Source organism: Mesoplodon densirostris, chromosome 2, assembly GCF_025265405.1.
Source record: "Mesoplodon densirostris isolate mMesDen1 chromosome 2, mMesDen1 primary haplotype, whole genome shotgun sequence".
Lineage (NCBI taxonomy): Eukaryota > Metazoa > Chordata > Mammalia > Artiodactyla > Ziphiidae > Mesoplodon > Mesoplodon densirostris.
Window position 1 is genome coordinate 18,391,989 of NC_082662.1, and position 21,774 is coordinate 18,413,762.

The 21,774-nt window shown below is 38.7% G+C and overlaps 1 protein-coding gene across 3 annotated transcripts in view; it reads left to right on the forward strand.

The window, feature by feature from the left end:
* Nucleotides 1-21,774, forward strand: part of ZBTB40 (zinc finger and BTB domain containing 40) — an 83,818-nt gene that overhangs the window by 19,914 nt on the left and 42,130 nt on the right. For all 3 annotated transcript variants that reach the window (XM_060089125.1, XM_060089127.1, XM_060089126.1), the window contains exons 2-3: nt 17,795-18,564; nt 19,036-19,169. In XM_060089125.1, the coding sequence (XP_059945108.1) occupies nt 17,868-18,564; nt 19,036-19,169 (831 nt within the window). In that variant the 5' untranslated portion in view covers nt 17,795-17,867. The remainder of the gene's footprint in view (nt 1-17,794; nt 18,565-19,035; nt 19,170-21,774) is intronic.

A 21,774-nucleotide genomic window follows, 5' to 3' on the forward strand; every position in this document is an offset into this window, starting at 1 on the left:
AGCAGGATACCATTACAGCTAACTCTGTTCACGAGACATGAATTGGTAATTGAGAGAAGTACAGTTTCCTGAGCCGATGGGCCAGTGGATGTGGTTGGCTCACTAAACAGTTCCCCTCAGGGTGAGACTGTAAGTGTACTTGTAAAGTAACCAAGAGTTGACAGCTATACTTCTTAATGGCTACTGAGCTCTTGGAAGGGAGAATAATCTGCAGAAGTGGTAGCTAAGTCTTGGCCTCCAGTGAGGCCTTCATATTATAGAGAAAAGAACTATGGCTTGAGAATTGAGACGTGGGCTGAGTTATGCCCCTTGTTAACTCTGTGGCCCTTAACAAGCCATTTAACATCCCTGAGCCTTAGTCTTCATCTGTAAAACAAAGGTAAATGGAAGAATGAGGTGTAAATCCCAGAATATAGCAAGGTATTATCCCTACTTGATATGTACCATAGAGCTCGGTAGACAGCTTCCCAAATCCCCAAAGGTGACTCTTAGAATCTGAAATTCTTCAGAGCTGTTCTGGCTACCTGGATTTCCCAGTGACCAGAACGTACCTTAGGAAAGCACACAGGCTGTTCAGGTATTGCTACAAATCTCAAAGATTGGAACAGTAGTAGACTAGCATTTGGGATGGAATGATGATGATAGTGATGATAATAATATTAGAAACAACAATGATAATACATATAAAAAGGTACTACCATGAACCCAGGAGTATCAAATACAAAAATCTCCATCCCTTACACTATATATTGCTGCCTTTCAGGCCTGCAGTGTAAGAGAAGAAACCAAATGACAGCTGCTTTTGAACTTGAGCAATGTGGGCCTGCTAAAAGCTACGGTCACCCTTTTCTAACCTCACCAATCCTCCTTGCATTCTCAGAAATAATTGCTAGTGGTTCTCTTTTAACTTAGCTGATTCCTTAGATATGTTACATTTTAAATCATCTTTTTGTGTGTAGCAAATGCCCCATTTCTTGTCTCTGAGTGTGTGATCTTTGCTCTAATTATGTTGAGAGTGCCTGTTATTTCACCTGATTCTGGTTGTTTGTGAGATACTAAATAGCCATGGGGTTAAAGCTGACTCGGATCAAAGAGCAACTCAGCCTCTCAGGACCTCAGTTTCCTCTGTTAAAAAAGGGAGGGATTGGACTAAGGTCATTTGGTCATTCGACAAGAGTACGTGATAGATAAAGTAATGAACTTCTGTTTGCTGAAAGCAATGAATAGGGCTCTCCAAGGTCCCTCCCAGCTCTCTGGTTCCAGCAGAGCCCAGAAATCAAGACAGAAGTAAAGATTATATTCTGGAGATAGGGATTATCAATAGCAACAGTAAAAACAAAATAGACTTTAAGCAGATAAGGTTGCATTGAGCCAGGCCATATGAGAGATGTCTCAGACTATGAGATAGATGTGCCCAAAGGAGAGTGCAGAATTGTTAGGAGAACTGGAATGGAGGACCCTTGATCAAGTATTAGGATGGCTTTTCTTTCTTGGGTATTGGGATATAGAAATCTAGGCAGATGTGTGTTCAACTTCTGCTCCTATGGAGCTTTATTTATTATTAGACAATATATATAGGATGCTTGTTCTTCCTTCCCATTGCTAGTCACTTTTTTCTATTAGACCATGCCATCTGTCACTGGAATAGCTCTGCTTTAATTGTGCTGTATTTCAGAAGCTCCTCCCTCAAAGCAGGTTAAATTCCTCTGCTCATTTTCTGGCCTCCCTAACCTAGGCAGCCTAGTGTTCCACATTTCCTCTTACATGGGTAATTTTGGAGACCCACCCTAGCCAGCCCAGTGTCCATAATAATGATGGCAGCAACTTACTGGAGGGCTTTCCAGTGCCTTTCCAATGGGTCCAGTGCTAACTGCCTGTGCACATAAATGATTCCAGAGCACTCTCCCTCCCTTTTCACCCTTACCTGTTGAAATTGTACCTAACTTGCATTTACCAACTCCAGTCCTTCCCTTTTCCTTTCCACTCACTGGGATCAATCTGTTTTTTTCCCTTCTCTCTTCTTCCTTTCCCTCTTCTTGCTCTTGTGTATTGAGTCCTTCTAAGACTTCTGTTTTCAGTCATTCTAGTTGAAATAAGTTGAGTCAACTTTATTGCAAGCTCTCTGTGAACAAGGACCTTGTTTTATATTTCACTTGGCTCCCACACAGCACCTAGCAGTGGGCTGAGTAATTGGTAGGCAGTTGACCCATAAATAGTTGTTAATTGACATGTGTGTATTGCTGGCTGAAGACTTATGGGGAAATAAGTACAGTAAATTGGGGAATGGCAGGTCCAGTTCCTGAGGCCCAGAAAAAAGTTTCTTACCCTTCATCAGTGGCAGCAAAGTCTTTTGTTTGAGTGTCTTGCTGAGGACATTGCCAGCAGTTGTGGATTTCAGAACATCTACTTTATTTAATTAACTGATGTATATAAGAGACTGTAAGTCTTTAGTGTTACTTTCCTTCTTGTTCATGGAAGGGATTCCATGTTTCTTACCAGCTCTGACTTAAGTTCTCACTTGTGCTTTTTCTGGTTTTTTGGTTTTGTTTTGTTTTTTCCCCTGTGTGTAACTGTTGTTTCTTTGTAACTTAAAGAATCCTCAAACTTTCAGATTCTTTTTGGAAGTAGACAAAATAAAATTTTAAATAAATAAATAAAATCTTTGTGCTTCTTTTAGAAAGCTGGCCTAGTTTCCACTTTGTGTTGAATTCCCATTTGTGTTTTGGGTCATTATGCAGCACTTGGTTCAGCCAATTAAGTTTTTTCTTTCTAAGTATCTTTATTCTATATCAGTATAGTCTTTTCTTGAGGCTTTAATATTGTTGCTTTCAGGGAGATCAGCTCGGTGCTTTGTGACCGCCTGGAGGGGTGGGATAGGGAGGGTGGGAGGGAGGGAGACGCAAGAGGGAAGGGATGTGGGAACAGATGTATATGTATGACTGATTCACTTTGTTATAAAGAAGAAACTAATAAAAAAAAATATTGTTGCTTTGAGGAACATCCATCTTTCTGGTGCTCTTTTGTTGTTTAAATGTTCTTCCCTTGGGACCTTTGACAGTTTTCCCAAGCCTAGTGATTTCAGTTAAGTGCTTAATAACATAATTTAGGTTGCCTCTATACAGGAATCTACAGGACTTCACTTAAAGATTCCAACATGCTGTGTTCCACTATAGTTTCTTAACTCTGAAAAGCATGCTTTTGTGACATTATATTTAGTGCTGTATTCTCTCCCCTCCATTTAACTTCCTTACAAAGGGAGTTAGAGGGAAACAGTAAAATATATGTTAGTCTTTTACATTTTAGTTATGCGATCAACAAAGTGTAGTTTAGCCTCTATAGTACATTTCAGTAGCCCCCAAGTCACTAATGTAGCCCTCATGATTATATATTAGATTTATTTAATAACGGTATTCTGTACCTGAAAGTGGTCTACAAAGATTATATAGTTTAACTGTTTATTTACAGGTAGGTACTTTAGCTGTCATGTCAGATTGCTAGTTTCAAAACCATTTAATGAGGAAAATTCAGTCTTTCTTGGTAATAATAATACAGCTAGCACATATAGTATTTACTATGTGCTAGGCACTGTTTTAAGTGTAAACACACCTACACGTTAATTCTCTTATAAGTAGCATATGGCTGTTTGTTTTAAGAATCCAGTCAGAGAATCTCTGCCATTTAACAGGAAAGTTTAATCTGCTTCTTTATTGTGATTACTAATACATTTGGACTTATTTCTACCGTCTTAAGTTTTTTTCTATTTACCACACTTTCTTTGCCTTTCTTTTCCCCCTTTTCCACTTGCTATTGTATTAATTGCATTTTCTTAATTCCCTTTTATACCTCTTGTTTGCAAATATTTGTTCAGTTTCTGTTCCCTTATATCCTTACCTGTTAACATACATACTTTACTTAGGCTAAAAGCTAAAGTTAATCATTATTTTTGCCATCCCCTTGACTCTTAGAACATCCTAACTCTAGTTCTCCTTCTCTCATCTTCCATGTTCTTGTTGATTTTTTTTTTTTTTTTTTTTTTTTTGCGGTATGTGGGCCTCTCACTGTTGTGGCCTCCCCCGTTGCGGAGCACAGGCTCCGGATGCGCAGGCCCAGCGGCCATGGCTCACGGGCCCAGCCGCTCCGCGGCATATGGGATCCTCCCAGACCGGGGCACGAACCCGTATCCCCTGCATCGGCAGGCGGACTCTCAACCACTGCGCCACCAGGGAGGCCCTTGTTGATTTTTAATTTCAGAGAGGCAGTGGATTTTTAAGAATATAGACCTCAGAGCCAGACTGCCTGAGTTTGGAGCCCAGGTCTGCCACACACTAGTTGTGTGACCTTAGGTAAGTTATATAACCTCTCTGTGCCACATTTTCTTATATGTAAAATGGGGATGATAAGAGTACCTACTTCACAGGGTTGTTGAAAAGATTAAATGGTTAATAGATGCAAAGCATTTAGAACAGTGCCTGGCACATAGTAAGCATTAAATAAGTGGTAGCTACTATGGTTGTCATTATTCTACTTTGTTTTTAACCTCCACTTCCCATATCCATTTTAAAATAGCCAGTGCATTTTAAAACACATTTCTTAATTTCTTTTTTATTAAGATATAATTAACATACAGTTCAATGAATTCTATTTGAAGAGTTTTGACAGATATCTACTCTTCAACCACCATCCAAAATAAGGCACAGAACATTTCTATTCCCCGAGAAGGTTTCCTTGTGTCTCTTCCTGTTTAATTCCCTTCCCCCACACCACCCCACAGCCTCCACAACCACTACAGTACCTGGTTGCTATCACTATAGATTAGTTTTTTCTGTAGGTCTCTTTCCTATAGATTTAGTCATATATATGTGCTCTTTTGTGCCTGGCTTCTTTGACCTAACATACTGTTTTTAGGGTTTATCCATGTTGTTGCTTGTATCGATGGTTAATCTTTTATTATAAGAAACCTCCACACAGTTCTTCAAAGTAGTTGTACCATTTTGCACTTTCAGCAGTAATGTATGCAAGTTCTAGTCATTCCACATCCTCACCAACATTTGGTATTATCAGTTTTTCTGATTTTAACTTTTCTAGTGGATATGTTTAGGAGTTTCTTTGCTTGCTACTTGCTATTTTTTCTTACATTCTATCCTTTCTTTCTGGTTCAATTTGCTTCTTATAGTAATTCTTTCAGTGACAGTCTCTGAGCCTCTTATCTTTGTTTGAAGGTGATTTTGTTTCAACTTGTATATAGATACATGGTTGATTGTTATTTTCCTTAATATTTGAAAACTGTTACTCCATTTTCTTCTGATATCTATTGTTATTAATGAGAAGTCTGTACCAGTCAAACCGTCTTCTTTGATTAAGTAATAATCTTTTCTTTTGGTTTGCTTACAATTTCTTTTTCTCAGTGTTGTTGATACCTCAAAGTTTTTATTCTGAAGACTCCTGTCTGACTTTAATCCTAGAACATTCTCAGATATTATATCTTCAAATTGCTTCTCCCACATGTTCTTCATTATCTCTATCCGGAACACCTATTTAGATGCATGTGAAACCTTCATATTCTGTTTTCCATGTCCTTTAACCTCTCTTTCATATTTCTGTTTTTGGGTTTTGTTTTGTTTTTTTACCTCTCTGCTACCTTCTGAGTAATTTTCTCAGACTTCTTTTCCTAATCAATCATTTTCTCTTCAGCTGTATCTAATCTGTTTAATTCATTGATAGATGAATTTCAGTGACTTAACTTTTATTCCTAGAAGTTCTTTTGGTTCTTTTTCACATCTGCCTATTCTTTTTTCATATTATCTTTTTCTTTGATTATGGCTTCCCTTCATTTTGCCTGTTTATTAAAATGAAACAATTAATTTGTAGCATTTTTCATAGTATTCTATAATTTTTAGGGTTTTCAATCTTGTAGATGCTATTTGTGCTCTTTCTTGCATCTAATGTCTTTCCGTTGTGGTGATTCATTTCTTCATGTGACTTTTTGTTTTTACTGTTTGCCTTTTGGGGGTGGCACAGGAATCCTCCTCATCTGAGACACTCTAGCATCTATCTTGGCAAGGCCCTTCTCGTTTGATTTTTTTCCTCCTTCACCTCCGACCCCTACTCCTATTCCCCTCCCCTTTACAGCACTTACTCTAATGTATTTGATAAAATGTGTTTTGCTACAATGTAGCTTTACCTTATTGTTATTCATTGTTTTGTTTTTGTGTTTTTAACTTACATAAATGACATTATGCTCTAGATCTCATTCTGGTTGTTATTGTTTCACTTAACTGGGTATTTAAGATCTGTCCCTGTTTCTGTCTGAACAGTCAGTTGTTGCTTCTTTCTAATGCACTATATTCTATAGGATACATTCTGCATATTTACTTAAATTCTTTTTGTGATGGACATCTAAATTACCTCTCATTTCCCTGCTACCAAAAACAATGGCCCAATGATCTTTCTGGCCATGTGTCCTTATGAACCTATGTGAGAACTTTTCTGGGAAATGTACACAGAAATATGATTCTCGGGCCACAAGGCATACATGCACAGAAAATTTCACTAAATATTACTAGAGTGTTTTTCCAGAATAGCTATATCAATTTTATATACCACCAGTTTTACTCTAGATTCAAATTTATGTTCTACCACATTTTACTGTAAGACCTTAGAGAAATTACTTAACCTCTCTGGGCCTTAGTCTCCCCATCAGTAAAAGGGAATAGTAACAGCATCTGCATCATCAAGTTGTTAAGAGAATGAAATGAGTTAATATATGTAAAGCATATTCCTGAATATAATAAGCACTTCCTGAATATATAATAAATGTTAGCTGCTTTTACTGCTATTGTAACAACTACTCTTACTTGTTAGCCAGTTAAGTAAGCTTCTCCTTCTTTGAATTGCCTAGTTACGTCATTTGCCCATTTTTCTCCCCATTGGATTTTTTTCCCTAAGGTTTCCAGGAATTTCTTATGTATTCTAGATATTAACTCCTTGTTGTCTTTAAACTTTATAAATATCTCCTGGTTCTACCATTTGTCCATTGTCTGTTAATCATATCTATAGACTATAGAGTTCTTTGACAGAAACCTTTAATATCAGTATAATCATATTCATCTTTTCTTTTTTTAAGCTTTTGGGGCAATGTTTAAGAAGTTTCCCAACCCCTGCTTCAAAGATACCCTCTGACATTTTCTACTGTTAGCTTTTATAAATTTACCTTTCACATTCAGGTCTTCCTCATATGGTTTGTAATAGTGAGCTCATTTCTTTCTATGTTTTTCTTTTTTCCTGTGAGAGTCTCTGTGCCTTGGGTTTTGAAAGTATTCTGTTTTTTTCTCCTGCATGTCAAAGACCAATTTTTATGTTAATTTCTCAGCCCAAGATTCTTATGTGATATAATATATAAATTTGGATCCTTCACCTCTGTATGTCATAAGCCTACATTTTAGATTTCTTGTGGGTGCCATTTCTTCTACTCAAGGCCCAGATAATTAGCAACTTTTATTCTGTTTCCCTGAGCCAGTGAGCAGAGATTTTTCAGACTGCACATAAAGGAGGGATAGTTGTTTGAGGCTCTGTGCTTTGTGCAAGGGTCTCAGTTCCAATTCTCCCACCTTCTACCTGCCTGAAGCTATATTTCCAGTCTCCATGTGAGCATTAATGCTTTCTCCTCCAAGCCTAGGGCCTGTATTGGAGTTTGAAACCCCTATGGGCCATCATGGTCTGAACGCCCACTTTACTGTTTCAGCTTTGATTTTGATGTTACTTCCATTTCAGGTACCTGGGGATTCCCTTTTTTTTTTTTTTTTTGCTTGTCTATATATATATATTTTTTAATTTATTTTATTTATTTTTGGCTGCGTTAGGTCTTGTTGCTGCCCACGGGCTTTCTCTAGTTGTCGTGAGTGACTCTTCGTTGTGGTACTCAGGCTTCTCATTGCGGTGGCTTCTCTTGTTGCAGAGCATGGGCTCTAGGCACGTGGGCTTCAGTAGTTGTGGCTCGCGGGCTCTAGAGCACAGGCTCAGTAGTTGTGGCGCACGGGCTTAGTTGCTCCGCAGCATGTGGGATCTTCCCAGACCAGGGCTCGAACCCATGTCCCTTGCATTGGCAGGCGGATTCTTCTTAACCACTGCGCCATCAGGGAAGCCCTAGCTTGACTATATATTTTTTAAGCATTTTTGTTACATTTTATCCAGCATTTCTATGTGTGAAGTAGGAGGAAAAGGTCCATTTACATCAGTTCAGTGTGCCATTTTGCCAAAAGTCTTTCCTTTAATTAGTATTCCTATTAATCTCAGTAAAATTTCGTTTCAACTTTACCAGCTTACATTCATTAAGTAACCTTTATTCTGCCTTAACTATCCCCATTCTCCTTTTATTGCTCAAGTTTATAACCATGTTTTTAGTATCTATACCATGGTATAGATAGGGTTTGGGGTGATTAGTACTGAAAATTTACATTCCTAAAAGGAAAAATTTTTTAATAGATGAACTTTATAGCAGTTTTAGGTTCACTGCAAAATTGAGAGTAAAGTGCAGAGTTCCCATATAATCTTGTCCCCACACAACCTCTCCCACTGTCCCACAACACAGTGATACATTTGTTACAATCAGTGAACCTACATGGATACGTAATTGTCACTCAAAGTCCATAGTTTTCATTAGGGTACACTTTTGGTTTCATACAGTCTCTGGAATTTGACATGTATATGATACATGAATTCACCATTGTAGTTTTATACACGATAATTTCACTGCCCTAAAGATCCTCCATGTTTCACCTATTCATCCCTCCTTACTCCCAACCACTGGCAACCACTGATCTTTTGACTATCTTCATCGTTTTGCCTTTTCCAGAATGTCATATTGTTGTATTCATACAATATAGAGACTTTTTATATTGGATTCTTTCACTTACTAATATGCATTTAAGTGTTCTCCGTGTCTTCCCATTGCTTGATAGCTCATTTCTTTTTGCACTAAATAATATTCTATTGTCTGGATGTACCACAGTTTGTTTATCCATTTATCTGGTGAAAGACTTTTCAGCAATTATGAATAGAGCTGCTATAAACATCTGCATGCAGGTTTTTGTGTGGACGTAAGTTTTCAGTTTTTTTAGGTAAATATCAAGGAGCACAATTGCAGGATTGTATAATAAGGATATGCTTAGTTTTATAAGAAACTCCTAATCTGTCTTACAAAGTGCTGTACCATTTTGTATTCTCACCAGCAATGAATAGCAGTTCCTGTTGCTATACATCCTCACCTGCATTTGGTGTTGTTAGTGATTTGGGTTTTGTCATTTCTAATAGGTTTTATTTGTAATTCCCATATGACATATGACGTTGAACATCTTTTTGTATGCTTACTTGCTATCTGCGTCTCTTCCTTGGTGGGATGTCTGTTAAGGTCTTTGGTGCATTTTTAAATCAGGTTGTTTTCTTACTGTTGAGTTTCAAGAATTCCTTGTATGTTTTGGATAATAGTCATTTAACAGATATATCTCTTGCAAATATTTTCTCCCAGTCTATGACTTGTCTTCTCAGTCTCTTGACATTATCATTCATAGAGCAGAAGTTCTTTAAGTTTAATGAAGTCCAGCTTATCCATTATTTCTTTCAGGGATCATGCCTTTGGAGGTGTATCTAAAAAGTCATTGCTATACCCAAGGTCACCTAGGTTTTCTTCTTTGTATTTTCTATAGGTTTTATAGTGTTGTGTTTTTAAGTCACATTTAAGTCTGTGATCCAACTTGAGCTAAATTTGTGAAGGCTATGAGGTCTGTGTCTAGATTCATTTTTCTACATGTGGATGTTCTGTTGTTCCAGCACCATTTGTTGAAAATACTGTCTTTGCTCCATTATCAAAGATCAGTTGACTGTACTTTCGTAGGTCTATTTATCTATTCTTTCACCAGTACCACACTGTTTTGGTTACTGTAGCTTTGTAGGTAAGTATTGAAGTTGAGTATTGAGTAGTGTCAGTCCTCCTACTTCATTCCTCTACCCTGATATTGATTTGACTATTCTGAATCTTTTGCCTCTCCATATAAACTTTAGAATCAGTTTGTTAGTATCCACAAAATAACTCGCTGGGATTTTGATTAGGATTGTGTTGAATTTATAGATCTATTTGGGAAGAACTGAAATTTTGACACTACTGAGTCTTCCTATCCATGAACATGGAATATCCCTCCATTTACTTAGTTTTTCTTTGATATCTTTCATTAGAGTTTTGTAGTTTTTCTCATATACATCTTGTATGTATTTTGTTAGACTTATCCTCAAGTATTTTCACTTTTTTTTTGTTTTTTGTTTTTGTTTTTGTTTTTCTTTGCGGTACGCAGACCTCTCACTGCTGTGGCCTCTCCCATTGCGGAGCACAGGCTCTGGACGCACAGGCTCAGTGGCCATGGCTCACGGGCCCAGCCGCTCTGCGGCATGTGGGATCCTCCTGGACCGGGGCACAAACCCGTGTCACCTGCATCGGCAGGCGGACTCTCAACCACTGCACCACCAGGGAAGCCCTATTTTCACATTTTTAATTTCTTTTTTGGGGGTGCCAATTAAAAGGTAATGTTTTCATTTCAAATTCGACTTATTCATTGCTGATAGACAGGAGAGCGATTAAGTTTTTCATATTTACCTTGTATCCTGCAACCTTGCTGCTATTGCTTGTTATTATTATTAAATTTTTTGTCAGTTCTTTTGGATTTTCTACATATCTCATCACAGTCATATCATCTGTGAACAAAGACCGTTTTGCACCTTCCTTCCCAGTCTGTATACCTTTTAGCTAGGAATTCCAGAATGATATTGAAAAGCAGTGGTGAAATGAGACATCCCTGCCTTGTTCCTGATCTTAGGCAGAAAGCTTCGATTCTAATGTTAGCTGTTGGTTTTTGTAGCTGTTCTTTATCAGGTTGAGGAGGTTCCCCTCTATTCCTAGTTAGATGAGAGTTTTTATCATGAATTTTGTGGATTTTGTCAAATGCTTTTTCTGCATCTATTGATATGAACATGCGATTTTTCTTTTTTAGCCTGTTGTTACAATGGATTACATTTACTGATTTTCAAAGGTTGAACCAGCCTTGAGTACCTGGGATAAATCCCACTTGGTCATGGTGTTAAATTCTTTTTATTATTGTTGAATTTGATTTCCTAATATTTTGTTGAAGATTTTTGTATTTTGGTCTGTGTTTTTCTTATAATGTCTTTGTCTGGTTTTGCTGTTAGTGTAACGCTAGACTCATAGAATGAGTTAGGAAGTATTCCCTCTGCTTCTGTTTTCTGGAAGAGAGTGTGGATATTTGGTATAATTTCTTCCTAAACGGTTTCGTAGAATTTACCAGTGAACCTATCTGGGCCTGCTGCTTCAAGTGTTGGAAAGTTATTAATTATTGACTCAGCATCTTTGATAGATTAGGCCTATTCAGATGTCTAGTTCTCCTTGTGTGAGTTTTGGCAGATTGTGTCTTTCAAGTAATTGCTCCATTTCATTAAAGTTACCAAATTTGTGGGCATATTATTATATTATTCCTTTTTTATCCTTTTATTGTGCATGGGATCTGTACTGATGTCCCCTTTCTCATTTCTGATATTAGAAATCTGTGTTCTCTCTTTTTTCTTAGTTAGCCTGGTAGAGGCTTATTGATTTTATTGATCTTCTCAAAGAACCAGCTTTTAGGTTTGTTTTTTTTTTCTCTTGATTTCCTTTTCTCAGTTTCATTTATTTGTCCACTATTTTCTTTTTCTCCTGCTTACTTTGGATTTACTTTGTTCTTGTTTTAGTATCCCAAAGCAGAGGCTTAAATTATTGGTTTTAGATCTTTCTTCTTTTCTAATGTATGCATTCAGTGCTATAAGTTTCCCTCTAAGCACTGCTTTTGCTGCATCCCATAAATTTTTTTTTTTTTTGCGGTATGCGGGCCTCTCACTGCCGTGGCCTCCCCCGCTGCGGAGCACAGGCTCCGGACGCGCAGGCTCCGGACGCGCAGGCTCAGCGGCCATGGCTCACGGGCCCAGCCGCTCCGCGGCACATGGGATCCTCCCAGACCGGGGCACGAACCCGTATCCCCTGCATCGGCAGGCGGACTCTCAACCACTTGCGCCACCAGGGAGGCCCCCATAAATTTTGATAAGTTGTATTTACATTTTCATTTAGTTTAGAATATTTTTGAATTTGTCTTAAGATTTCTTCTTATGTGTTATTTAGAAGTGTGTTGTTTAATCTCCAAGTATTTGGAGATTTTTCCAGCTATCTTTTTGTCATTGATTTCTAGTTTAATTCCATCCTGGTCTGAGAACAGAGTGTATGGTTTCTATTCTTTTCAATTTGTGAAAGGTAACTTATGGCCCAGAATGTGGTCTATCTTGTTGAATGTTCCATGTGATATTAAGAAGAATATGTAATCTGCTATAGATGAAGTAATCTATAGTCAATTGATTGATGGTGCTATTAACTTCACCGGTGTCCTTACTGATTTTCTGCCTTCAGGCTCTATCCATTTCTGATAGAGAGGTGTTTAAAGTCTCCAAGTATAATAGTGATGCACCTATTTCTCTTTGTATTTCTTTCAGTTTGCCTTACATGTTTTGATGTTCTTTTGTTAGTTGCCTACACAATAAGGATTATTATGTCTTGTTAGAGTATTGACCCCTTTTTCATTAAGTAACTCCCCTTTATCCCTAATATCTTTCCTTACTTGAAGTCTGCTCTATCTGAAACTAATATAGCTCCCCTGCTTTCTTTTGATTACTGTTAACATGGTATATCATTCTCCATGCATTTATTTTTCATCTATATACATCTTTAGGTGGGTTTCTTATAGACAACATGAGAGTGGGTCTTGTTTTCTGATCCACTCTGACAATCTGTCTTTTAATTAGTATATTTAGAGCATTGATCTACCATAGTTGTTAATGTTGTCTATATGTTGCCCTTGTTCTTTGTCCCTACTTTTGTCTAACATACTGTTTCATTCTTTTGTAGTTTTAATTGAGCATTTGACGTGATTCCATTTTCACTTCTTTTTACCATATCAGTTATACTTCTTTTTAAAACTTATTTTAGTGGTGTCCTATAGTTTGCAATAGATTTACAACTAATCTAAATCCACTTTCAAATGACACTGTACTACTTCACATGTATTATAAGTACCTTATAATAATAATAACGTAATCTTAATCCTTCCCTTCTCTCCCTTGTATCATTGCTGTCATTCATTTCATTTATACATAAGCATATAGAATTGACCCTTGAACAATGCAGGGGTTAGGGACACTGACCCCTGGCACAGGCAAAAATCTGCATATAACTTTGTAGTGAGCCCTCTGTATCTGTGGATTCAACCAACTGCAGATTTCATGGTACTGTAGTATTTAGTATTGAAAAAATCCACATGTAAGTGGATCTTCACAGCTCAAACCTGTGTTGTTCAAGGGTTACCTGTATAAACATAAGCATACATAATCACATACATTGTTGCTGTTTTTATTTTGAACAAACTGCTATCTATGTCAGTTAAGAATAAAAAATAAAACTGCTATCTATGTCAGTTTTTGTTTTACCTTCACCTATTCATTCTTCAGTGCTATTCATTAGTTTATGTAGATCCATATTTCTGTATTTTATCATTTCCTTCTCTCTGAGTAACTTCTTTAACATTACTTGGAAGGCAGGTCTACTGGCAAGCAAGTCCCTCAATCTTGCTGGTCTGAGAAAGTCTTTATTTTACATTCACTGTTAAAGGAAAAAATTTCAGGGTAGAATTCTAGGTTGGTAGTTTGTTTGTTTTCTTCTCTCAACATTTTGAATATTTCACTCCACTCTTCTCTTGCCTGCATGGTTTCTGAGGAGAAATTAGATGTAATTCCTATCTGAATTCCTATCTGAAATTAGATGTAAGTTCCTATCTTCTCTGAAGGAAAGGTGCTTTATCCTCTGGCTTTTTTCAAGATTTGTTTTTGGTTTTGGTTTTTTTTTTTTTGCGGTACGTGGGCCTCTCACTGTTGTGGCCTCTCCCGTTGCAGAGCACAGGCTCCAGACGCGCAGGCTCAGCAGCCACGGCTCACGGGCCCAGCCGCTCCGTGGCATGTGGGATCTTCCTGGACCAGGGCACGAACCTGTGTCCCCTGCATTGGCAGGCAGACTCTCAACCACTGTGCCACCAGGGAAGCCCAAGATTTGTTTTTTAAACTTTGATTTTTCTATAGCTTGAATATGATATGCTTAAGTATAGTTATTAAGAGCATTTATCCTGCTTGGGGTTCTGAGCTTCTTAGACCTGTGGTTTGGTGTCTAACATTAATTTGGAGAAATTCTTAGTCATTATTGCTTCAAATATTGCTTCTATTTCTTTTTCTCTTCTCCTTCAGATATTCCCATGCACATATGTTTTACCTTTTGTGGTTGTCTCACAGTTCTTGGATATTTGGTTCTGTTCTTTTCAGACCTTTTTCACTTTGCTTTTCAGTTTTGGAAGTTTCTTATTGTTATATCCTCAAGGTCTGAGATTCTTCACTCAACCATATCTAGTCTACTAGTAAGTGCATCAGAGGCATTCTTTATTTCTGTTACAGTGTTCTTAACCTCTAGCTTTTCTTTTTCATTCTTTCTTAGAATTTCCATCTCTCTGCTTACATTGCCATCTGTTTTTGCATGTTGTCTACTTTTTCCTTTAAATCCCTTATCTTATTAATCATTTTTAAAAAATTCCTTGTCTGATAATTCCTGACATATCTGACTGTGGTGCTTGTTCAGTCTCTTTGAAGTGTGTTTTTTGCCTTTTAATATATGCCTTGTAGTTTTTTCTTTAGAGGTAGACATAAAGTACTGGGTAAAAGGAACTGTGGTAAATATGCCTATAGTGATGGAGTGGTAAGGTGTGAAGGGAGGAAGTGTGTTTTATAGACCTATTATTAGGTCTCAGTCTTTTGGTAAGTCTGTGCCCCTGGACTGTGAACTTCACTGATACTTTTCAGTCTCCCCCTCCCCACCTCCTTAAGTGCTACAGGATGGCTAGAGTGGGCTGACGTTGGGTATTTCCTTTCCTCCAGTTAGGTTAGACTCTGGTAAAATAGTTTCTTCTGATTCTAGGCCTTGTTGAGAAGAACAGAATCCTCTATCATATTTTAAAATGGTTACTTTCTCCTTCCTCCTGCCAGAAGCAGAAGGGAATTTTCCCCCAGTATTCACTGTGAGTACCCAGTAGAGCTCCTGGAGTTAAAACTCACAAAATTATGACTCTGTCCCTCTGGAGTTTTTAACTCTCAGACTTATCCACCCTGAACCTCCATCAATTCGTTAACTTAGGTTTAGTTTTCCTATTCTGGCACTGCTTCCCATGGATTTCTCTTGGTGGGTTTCTGCTCTGAGAAGTTGTGATTCTCTGCCTGTTGCTCCAATTTTGGGAGCAGTAGTTTTGCCCTGTGACCTCACTTCTCTGACAGAGCTAAGAAGAGTTGTTGATTTTTCCATCTGTTTACCTTTTTACCTGTCAAGTTAGAATGGTGACTTTTAAGCTCCTTCCATGCCAGACCAGAAACCTGGAAACCAGAACTCGGAAATATTTTCATTTTTATTTTTATTTGTCAGTTTCAAATGTGGGAAAATAAGGAATAGTGGTGGAGTGGAAAGGTAACAAAGGCAACCAGTGTTATTTTGACAAATGTCAAAGACCATGTGACTTTCCTGCTTAAAGCCCCTCAAACCCTTCATTGACTCCTCATTGTCTTTAGGATAAATCCAAGCTCCTAAGCATGGCCCATGCATCTTTCTGTGGCCAGAACCTCTGCCTGCCTCTCCAGATTCATCTCCTGACACTCCCTGTCCCTTTCTATATGTTCTAGTAGCACTGAACTCCTTATAATCCCCCCCTCCTAAGCCTCCTTCCTGCCATGTGATGTTTTCGTATCTGTGTGCCTCACGCAGACTTCCCTGCTTGGAGTGCCTTTTTCTCCCACTCTTTTCACCTCATCAGTGCCTGCTCATTTATTAAGGCAGGTTAGCTGTTAGCTCTTCCACAAAAACCTTACTCTAACTCTTGGATATCCCTGTTCCCCAAACGGGGCTTCTAAGTACAAATCTCTATCATTACATTTCCTGCCATTCATTTATTCATTCCACCAACTAACCAACAGTGTTTGTGTCAGGCAGAATTTTAAGCACTGGGATGCAGCAGATGACCAAAAAATAAGTTCCTTCCCTAATGGAGTTTATATTCTAGTGAAGGGGGTACATGATAAGTAAGTAAAAATATGTGTCAGGAGCCTATGATAAAAAATAGAGTAAGAGGGATGGAATGTTCTGAGGTTGGAGAGGAGGTTGCTATTTAAAGAACATGGTCAGATTTGATTAAATGTTCTAAATCATTAAAAAATAAATAAATAAAATAAAGAACATGGTCAGGGAAGACCTCATTGATCATGTGGCCATTGAGCAGAGTCCTGATGGGAGTGAGTGAGCCTTGCACACATGTGAAGAAACCTACAGGTGAATATGCTTAGCGTGTTCCACAATCAGCAAGGAGGGCATGGTGCTTACAGCAGAATGGGTGAGCGAGGCAGAAGATGAGGTTTTAGAGCTAATGACAGCCAGAGTAAGAATTTTGGCTTTTGGCTTTTACTCTGAGACCAGGTACCATGGAGGCTTTTGTGCAAAGTGACATATATGGCTACGTGCTAAAAAGATCACTCTGACTACTGGGTTGAAGATAGAGTAGGGTAGGGGTAGGGCTAGGAAGGGGTGGAGGCATGGGGGACCAGTTAGGACATTGTTGCAATATCCAAATAAAAGGTGATGGTGGCTTGGGCTGACCAGAGTAGAACCAGTGGAGGTAGTAAATAAGTGATTGGGTTTTGGATATATTTTGAAGGTAGAGCCAACAGGATTTGTAAAGGATTGGGTAAGGGATATGAGAAAAAACAGGAGTCAAGGATGATTTCTAGGTTTTTGGTCTGAACAACTAGAAGGGACAGAATTGCTGTGAAGTGGGGAAGATGGCAGGGGAGTTTGGATTTAAGTTTAAGAAACCTAACAGGCCTCCAATTAGAGATGTTCAGTAGGTAGTTGGAAGTGTGCGTCTGCAGTTCAGAGGAAAGGGCTGAGCTGGAAATATAAATCTGAAAGCTCTTAACATTTAGATATTTCAAAGGCATGGAAGCAGATGAGAGAGCAATGAGATGACAGTCCTGGAGCACAGCAAACTTTAGAGGCCAAAGTGATGCAGAGAACCCAGCAAAGGAACCAGGGAGCGCAGGATCAAGTGAAAAATCCATTTTAAAGGGGAGGGAATGACGACCTGTATTCAGTGCTGCAGATAGGTCAAGTAATAGGAGGACATTGTATTATAAATCTGTTTATATATATAGGTCTCCTTCATTTGGCTGAGAACTAGAGAGCAGAATGCATTTAGCAATGTAGTTACTTACAGCTTTGAAATCAGTGAGACATGGGCATGCCACTTAATGACTGTTTTTCCTTAAGCTGGTTCTCTCAGTCTCTTTGAGCTTCAGTCTCATCTATAAAATGGGGAGGATACAGTACTTTTCCAGTGAGTTTTTGTGAGGATCAAATGAGATCATCCAGATGACACACTAAGCATAGTCCTGTTCATGCAGTTAAACCCATGCCAGTTATTATCATGATTAATTCAGTATACCTGGCACAGTACCCCTTCCTATTCAGCAGCATTTGCTGAATGAACCAATGAATTGCCTGTTCATTTTAATATTTCATTCAGGGCATTTCCCTATGTGCTTATGAAGTATTAACATGACATTTTTGGGGTTTCTCCAGGATCTAGTGCTGATCTTCACAAAGTGATCCTGCAAGAAGAGAGGAAAGGAAGTCCTCAGACAGAGCTGATGCGATGGAGCTCCCCAACTATAGCCGGCAGCTGCTGCAGCAGCTCTACACGCTGTGCAAGGAGCAGCAGTTCTGTGACTGCACCATTTCCATTGGTACCATTTACTTCAGGGCCCACAAACTTGTCCTGGCTGCTGCCAGCCTCCTCTTCAAAACCCTGCTGGACAACACAGACACCATCTCCATCGATGCATCTGTCGTGAGCCCTGAGGAGTTTGCCCTCTTGTTAGAAATGATGTACACTGGCAAACTACCTGTGGGCAAGCACAACTTCTCCAAAATCATCTCCTTAGCCGACAGCCTACAGATGTTTGATGTGGCTGTTAGCTGTAAAAATCTTCTAACTAGCCTTGTAAACTGCTCCGTTCAGGGTCAGGTGGTGAAGGATGTCTCCACACCATCCTCAGAGTCATCCAGGAAGGAGTTGGAGAAGCCTGAAGTAGAAATCCTTTCCTCCGAGGGTGCTGGAGAGCTTCATTCTTCCCCGGAGGTTTCCACCCCTCCAGGGAGCGCTGTGAAAGCCGGGATGGGGGAAGTGATCCAAACAGTTGTGCAAGAAATGAGTGTGGATCCTTCCACTGCCCAGGGGATTCAGGGGAATGCAGACACCCCAGTGGAGACTCCTCTGACAGCTGAAGTTTTTTCCCCTTCTCCTGTTGTACAAACCTTTAGTGAGGCAAAGGAAGCAAGCCCAGAACCAGGTAATATTCATTTAATAGTTGTTTTGTAATCTATCCTGTTGTCAGTTACTAGATTCAGTGATCTTTATGAGTTTTTTGTTTGTTTGTTTGTTTCACTGATAAATTTATCAAAGACCACTGTTAGATTGGAAACCAAAATCCAATGCAATACTTGTACTAGGACATTTTTCTTTTAAAAGTGTCGGTGGTTTTAAGTGTTGCAAGCCTGAAGATGAACCACAGAGCAGAAAAGCTGTATTGAAATAAGCATGTACCATCTTTGATTCTTACCATTATTTTAACCAGGATGATGATGGCACAAAGGAGGAAGCTATTAGAGATGCTGTTTGCTATTACTCATAACTGATACATTAGCTGTTATTTACAAATGCAGTACATGACCTAATGGTTCTCAGACAGCTTAAACTTTAAAAAATCATTTCAAGTAATCAATCACTGATTTTTTAAAATTTTGTTTTGTTTTACATTCAGAGTATGAGGGGAAACATTACCAGCTGAATTTTCTTCTAGAAAATGAAAAAATCTTCTCAGATGCACTCTTGATTACCCAGGATGTTTTAAAAAGACTAGAAGAATGTTCAGAAATTAAAGGTACACAAAAGGAGGTAGGTACCATGAGTTTTATTTGTTTGCTGGTTTAATGTTCTCAGGATAGCAGATCAGTTATCAGGGTCTCAATTTTTTTCAAACTTTAAATTTTTTTTTTGACATTTATCCCCTAAAGGACAGTCATGCAAAAGTGCTAGGCAAGGGCTTCCTTGGTGGCGCAGTGGTTGGGAGTCCGCCTGCCGATGCAGGGGACATGCGTTCATGCCCTGGTCTGGGAGGATCCCGCATGCCGCGGAGTGGCTGGGCCCGTGAGCCATGGCCGCTGAGCCTGCGCATCCGGAGCCTGTGCTCCGCAACGGGAGAGGCCACAACAGTGAGAGGCCCGCATACCGCAAAAAAAAAAAAAAAAGTGCTAGGCAAGAGACTTTCAAAACGAAGTTATATTTTGATCACTAGGTGGATCCCAGCTTATAACCGGTTTTGATCCAGGATACTTAACTGGGCTTACCATTTCCTCCTGATTAATCAGGAATAAAATGGGGCAGAAGGTAGTCATGGATAACCCCAAATCAGAGATCAAGTAATAAAAACAAAAAACCAAACAACAATAAATACTCAAAACATGGTACGAAAAGGATTTAATATGGACTCACACAGTAAATTGCATCGTGTTTAGGAATACAGTGGTCATTTTCAGACATAAAAACAATAATGGTGAACACTTATTGAATACTTACTTTGATACACTTGGTATCAATACAAATGTTATCTAATCCTCACAAAAATCATTGAGGTGGATACTATTTTATTATTTTTTATCACTGTTTTATGGATGAGAAGAACTGTCTCAAAGAGGTGATGTAACTTGGCCAAGGTTGCAGAGCTCATAAAACTAAACTCTGAGCAAGAATTCAAACCTAAGCATTCTGACTTTAGAGCTGTTCTCTTACACATTGAGTTACTGCCTCCCAAAGGGGTAAAAATGATACGTGTATGTCTTGTATGTATAAACGTACATAGGCATCACCTGACAGAAAACTGTCAAATGGTTATCATGCTCTATTTCTTAGCTGATGTTTTCTGTTTTTTTCATTATCTCAGTGAGGTGCATCCCCACCTGTGGGCTCCCTCACTACCCAGTTCCTCACACTGGACGCTGCAGGGTTGACTGCCCTGCCACCTGAGGACTCCCTTGCTTCCCCTTTCTCCCGGCCATGCCTCCCATTCTGAGAGGTGCTGGCAGAGTGAGCGGGCACTGCCCCTGTAGGCTTGCTCATCTGACTGAGGGGGTAGTGTGGGGAGGCCTCCCATGTTGCTGTAGACAATTTAGTGTCTGTTAGTTACTATTAATCCAAGCAATAAATGCCTTCTACTATTTAAATAGTTCCCTGATTCATAGCAGGTTACTTTAAAAAAAAACAAATTCAGGGTCAAGTGTTTACTTTAACCATGGTTTATCGACAGTTGGCTATAAATTGTTTTTTTTGAGAGATAAGCTGTTTACAAGACTGGACTGGCCCTGATGACTCTCTTAGGGGAGGTTTCAAGTGGTAAATCCTTGGTACTCTTTGTACTGATTATGCTGAAGGACATTATGGTTTGATATTTTTGCACTTGGATGTTCTGTTAACTGTTCAATCCATCATTTTGTCACTAGTTTGTTACCTCAATAGCTTATAGACACACCTCTTTATTTTCTCTCTTAAGACTTCCTCTCCACTTAACTTTGGTTACAGAGGAGCAACATCATTCCTTAGATCAGCAATACTCAAATTATTAGTGTCACCTCTGTACTAACTTAAACTGTGTCTTATGCATTTTTTTTCCTAACACTGGTACCTAAAAGTGTCTGGCACATAACAGGTGTTCAAGAAATGTTTGCTGTACAGGGATTCATTCAGCATTTCCCCCCCACTGCTTGTCCTGATCATTTGATGGCAATAACGTTAATAGTACTTTGCAATAACACTGATTCACTGTTGGTGATCATTATAGGCTTATGTTATTTCTTCCTCGGTTTTAGAGGTCAGAGTAAGAGCACTACAGATCACTTGGTAGCTATATTTAAAACTGATTCTGTTTTATTCTATAATAAATTGTTCAGCTACAGAAAGAAAAAGGGAAAAATACTTTAAGAACGTAAGATTAAATTAAATATAGAGTTGGGAGGTACTGCTTTGTATGTAGGCCTGTACTTCTCTCTTTCTCTCTCACTCTATTTTAGACAGCTTGAGGTATGATTGATGTACAGCAAACTGTACACATTTAAAGGTTATAGTTTGCTAAGTTTTGAAACCTGAAATCATCATCACAATCAAGATAGTGAACATATCCATCACCCCTAAAAATGTTTTCACATCCCTTTGTAATCCCTCCATCCTGCCCCTTTCCACTCACTTGCTCTTCCCCAGGTAGCACTTGTCTGCTTTCTCTCTCTCTAGATGAATGTGCATTTTCTAGAGTATTTTATAAATGGAATCATATAATCTGTATTCCTTTCGGTCTGGCTTCTTGCATTCAGCATAACTATTTTGAGGTTCACCCAAGTTGTTGCATGTTCATTCCTTTTTATTGCTGAGCAGGGTTCCATTGTATGGATATACCATTTATTTATCCAGCTCTACCATTTACTAGTATTGTTAGCTTCAGCAGCTGAATCTC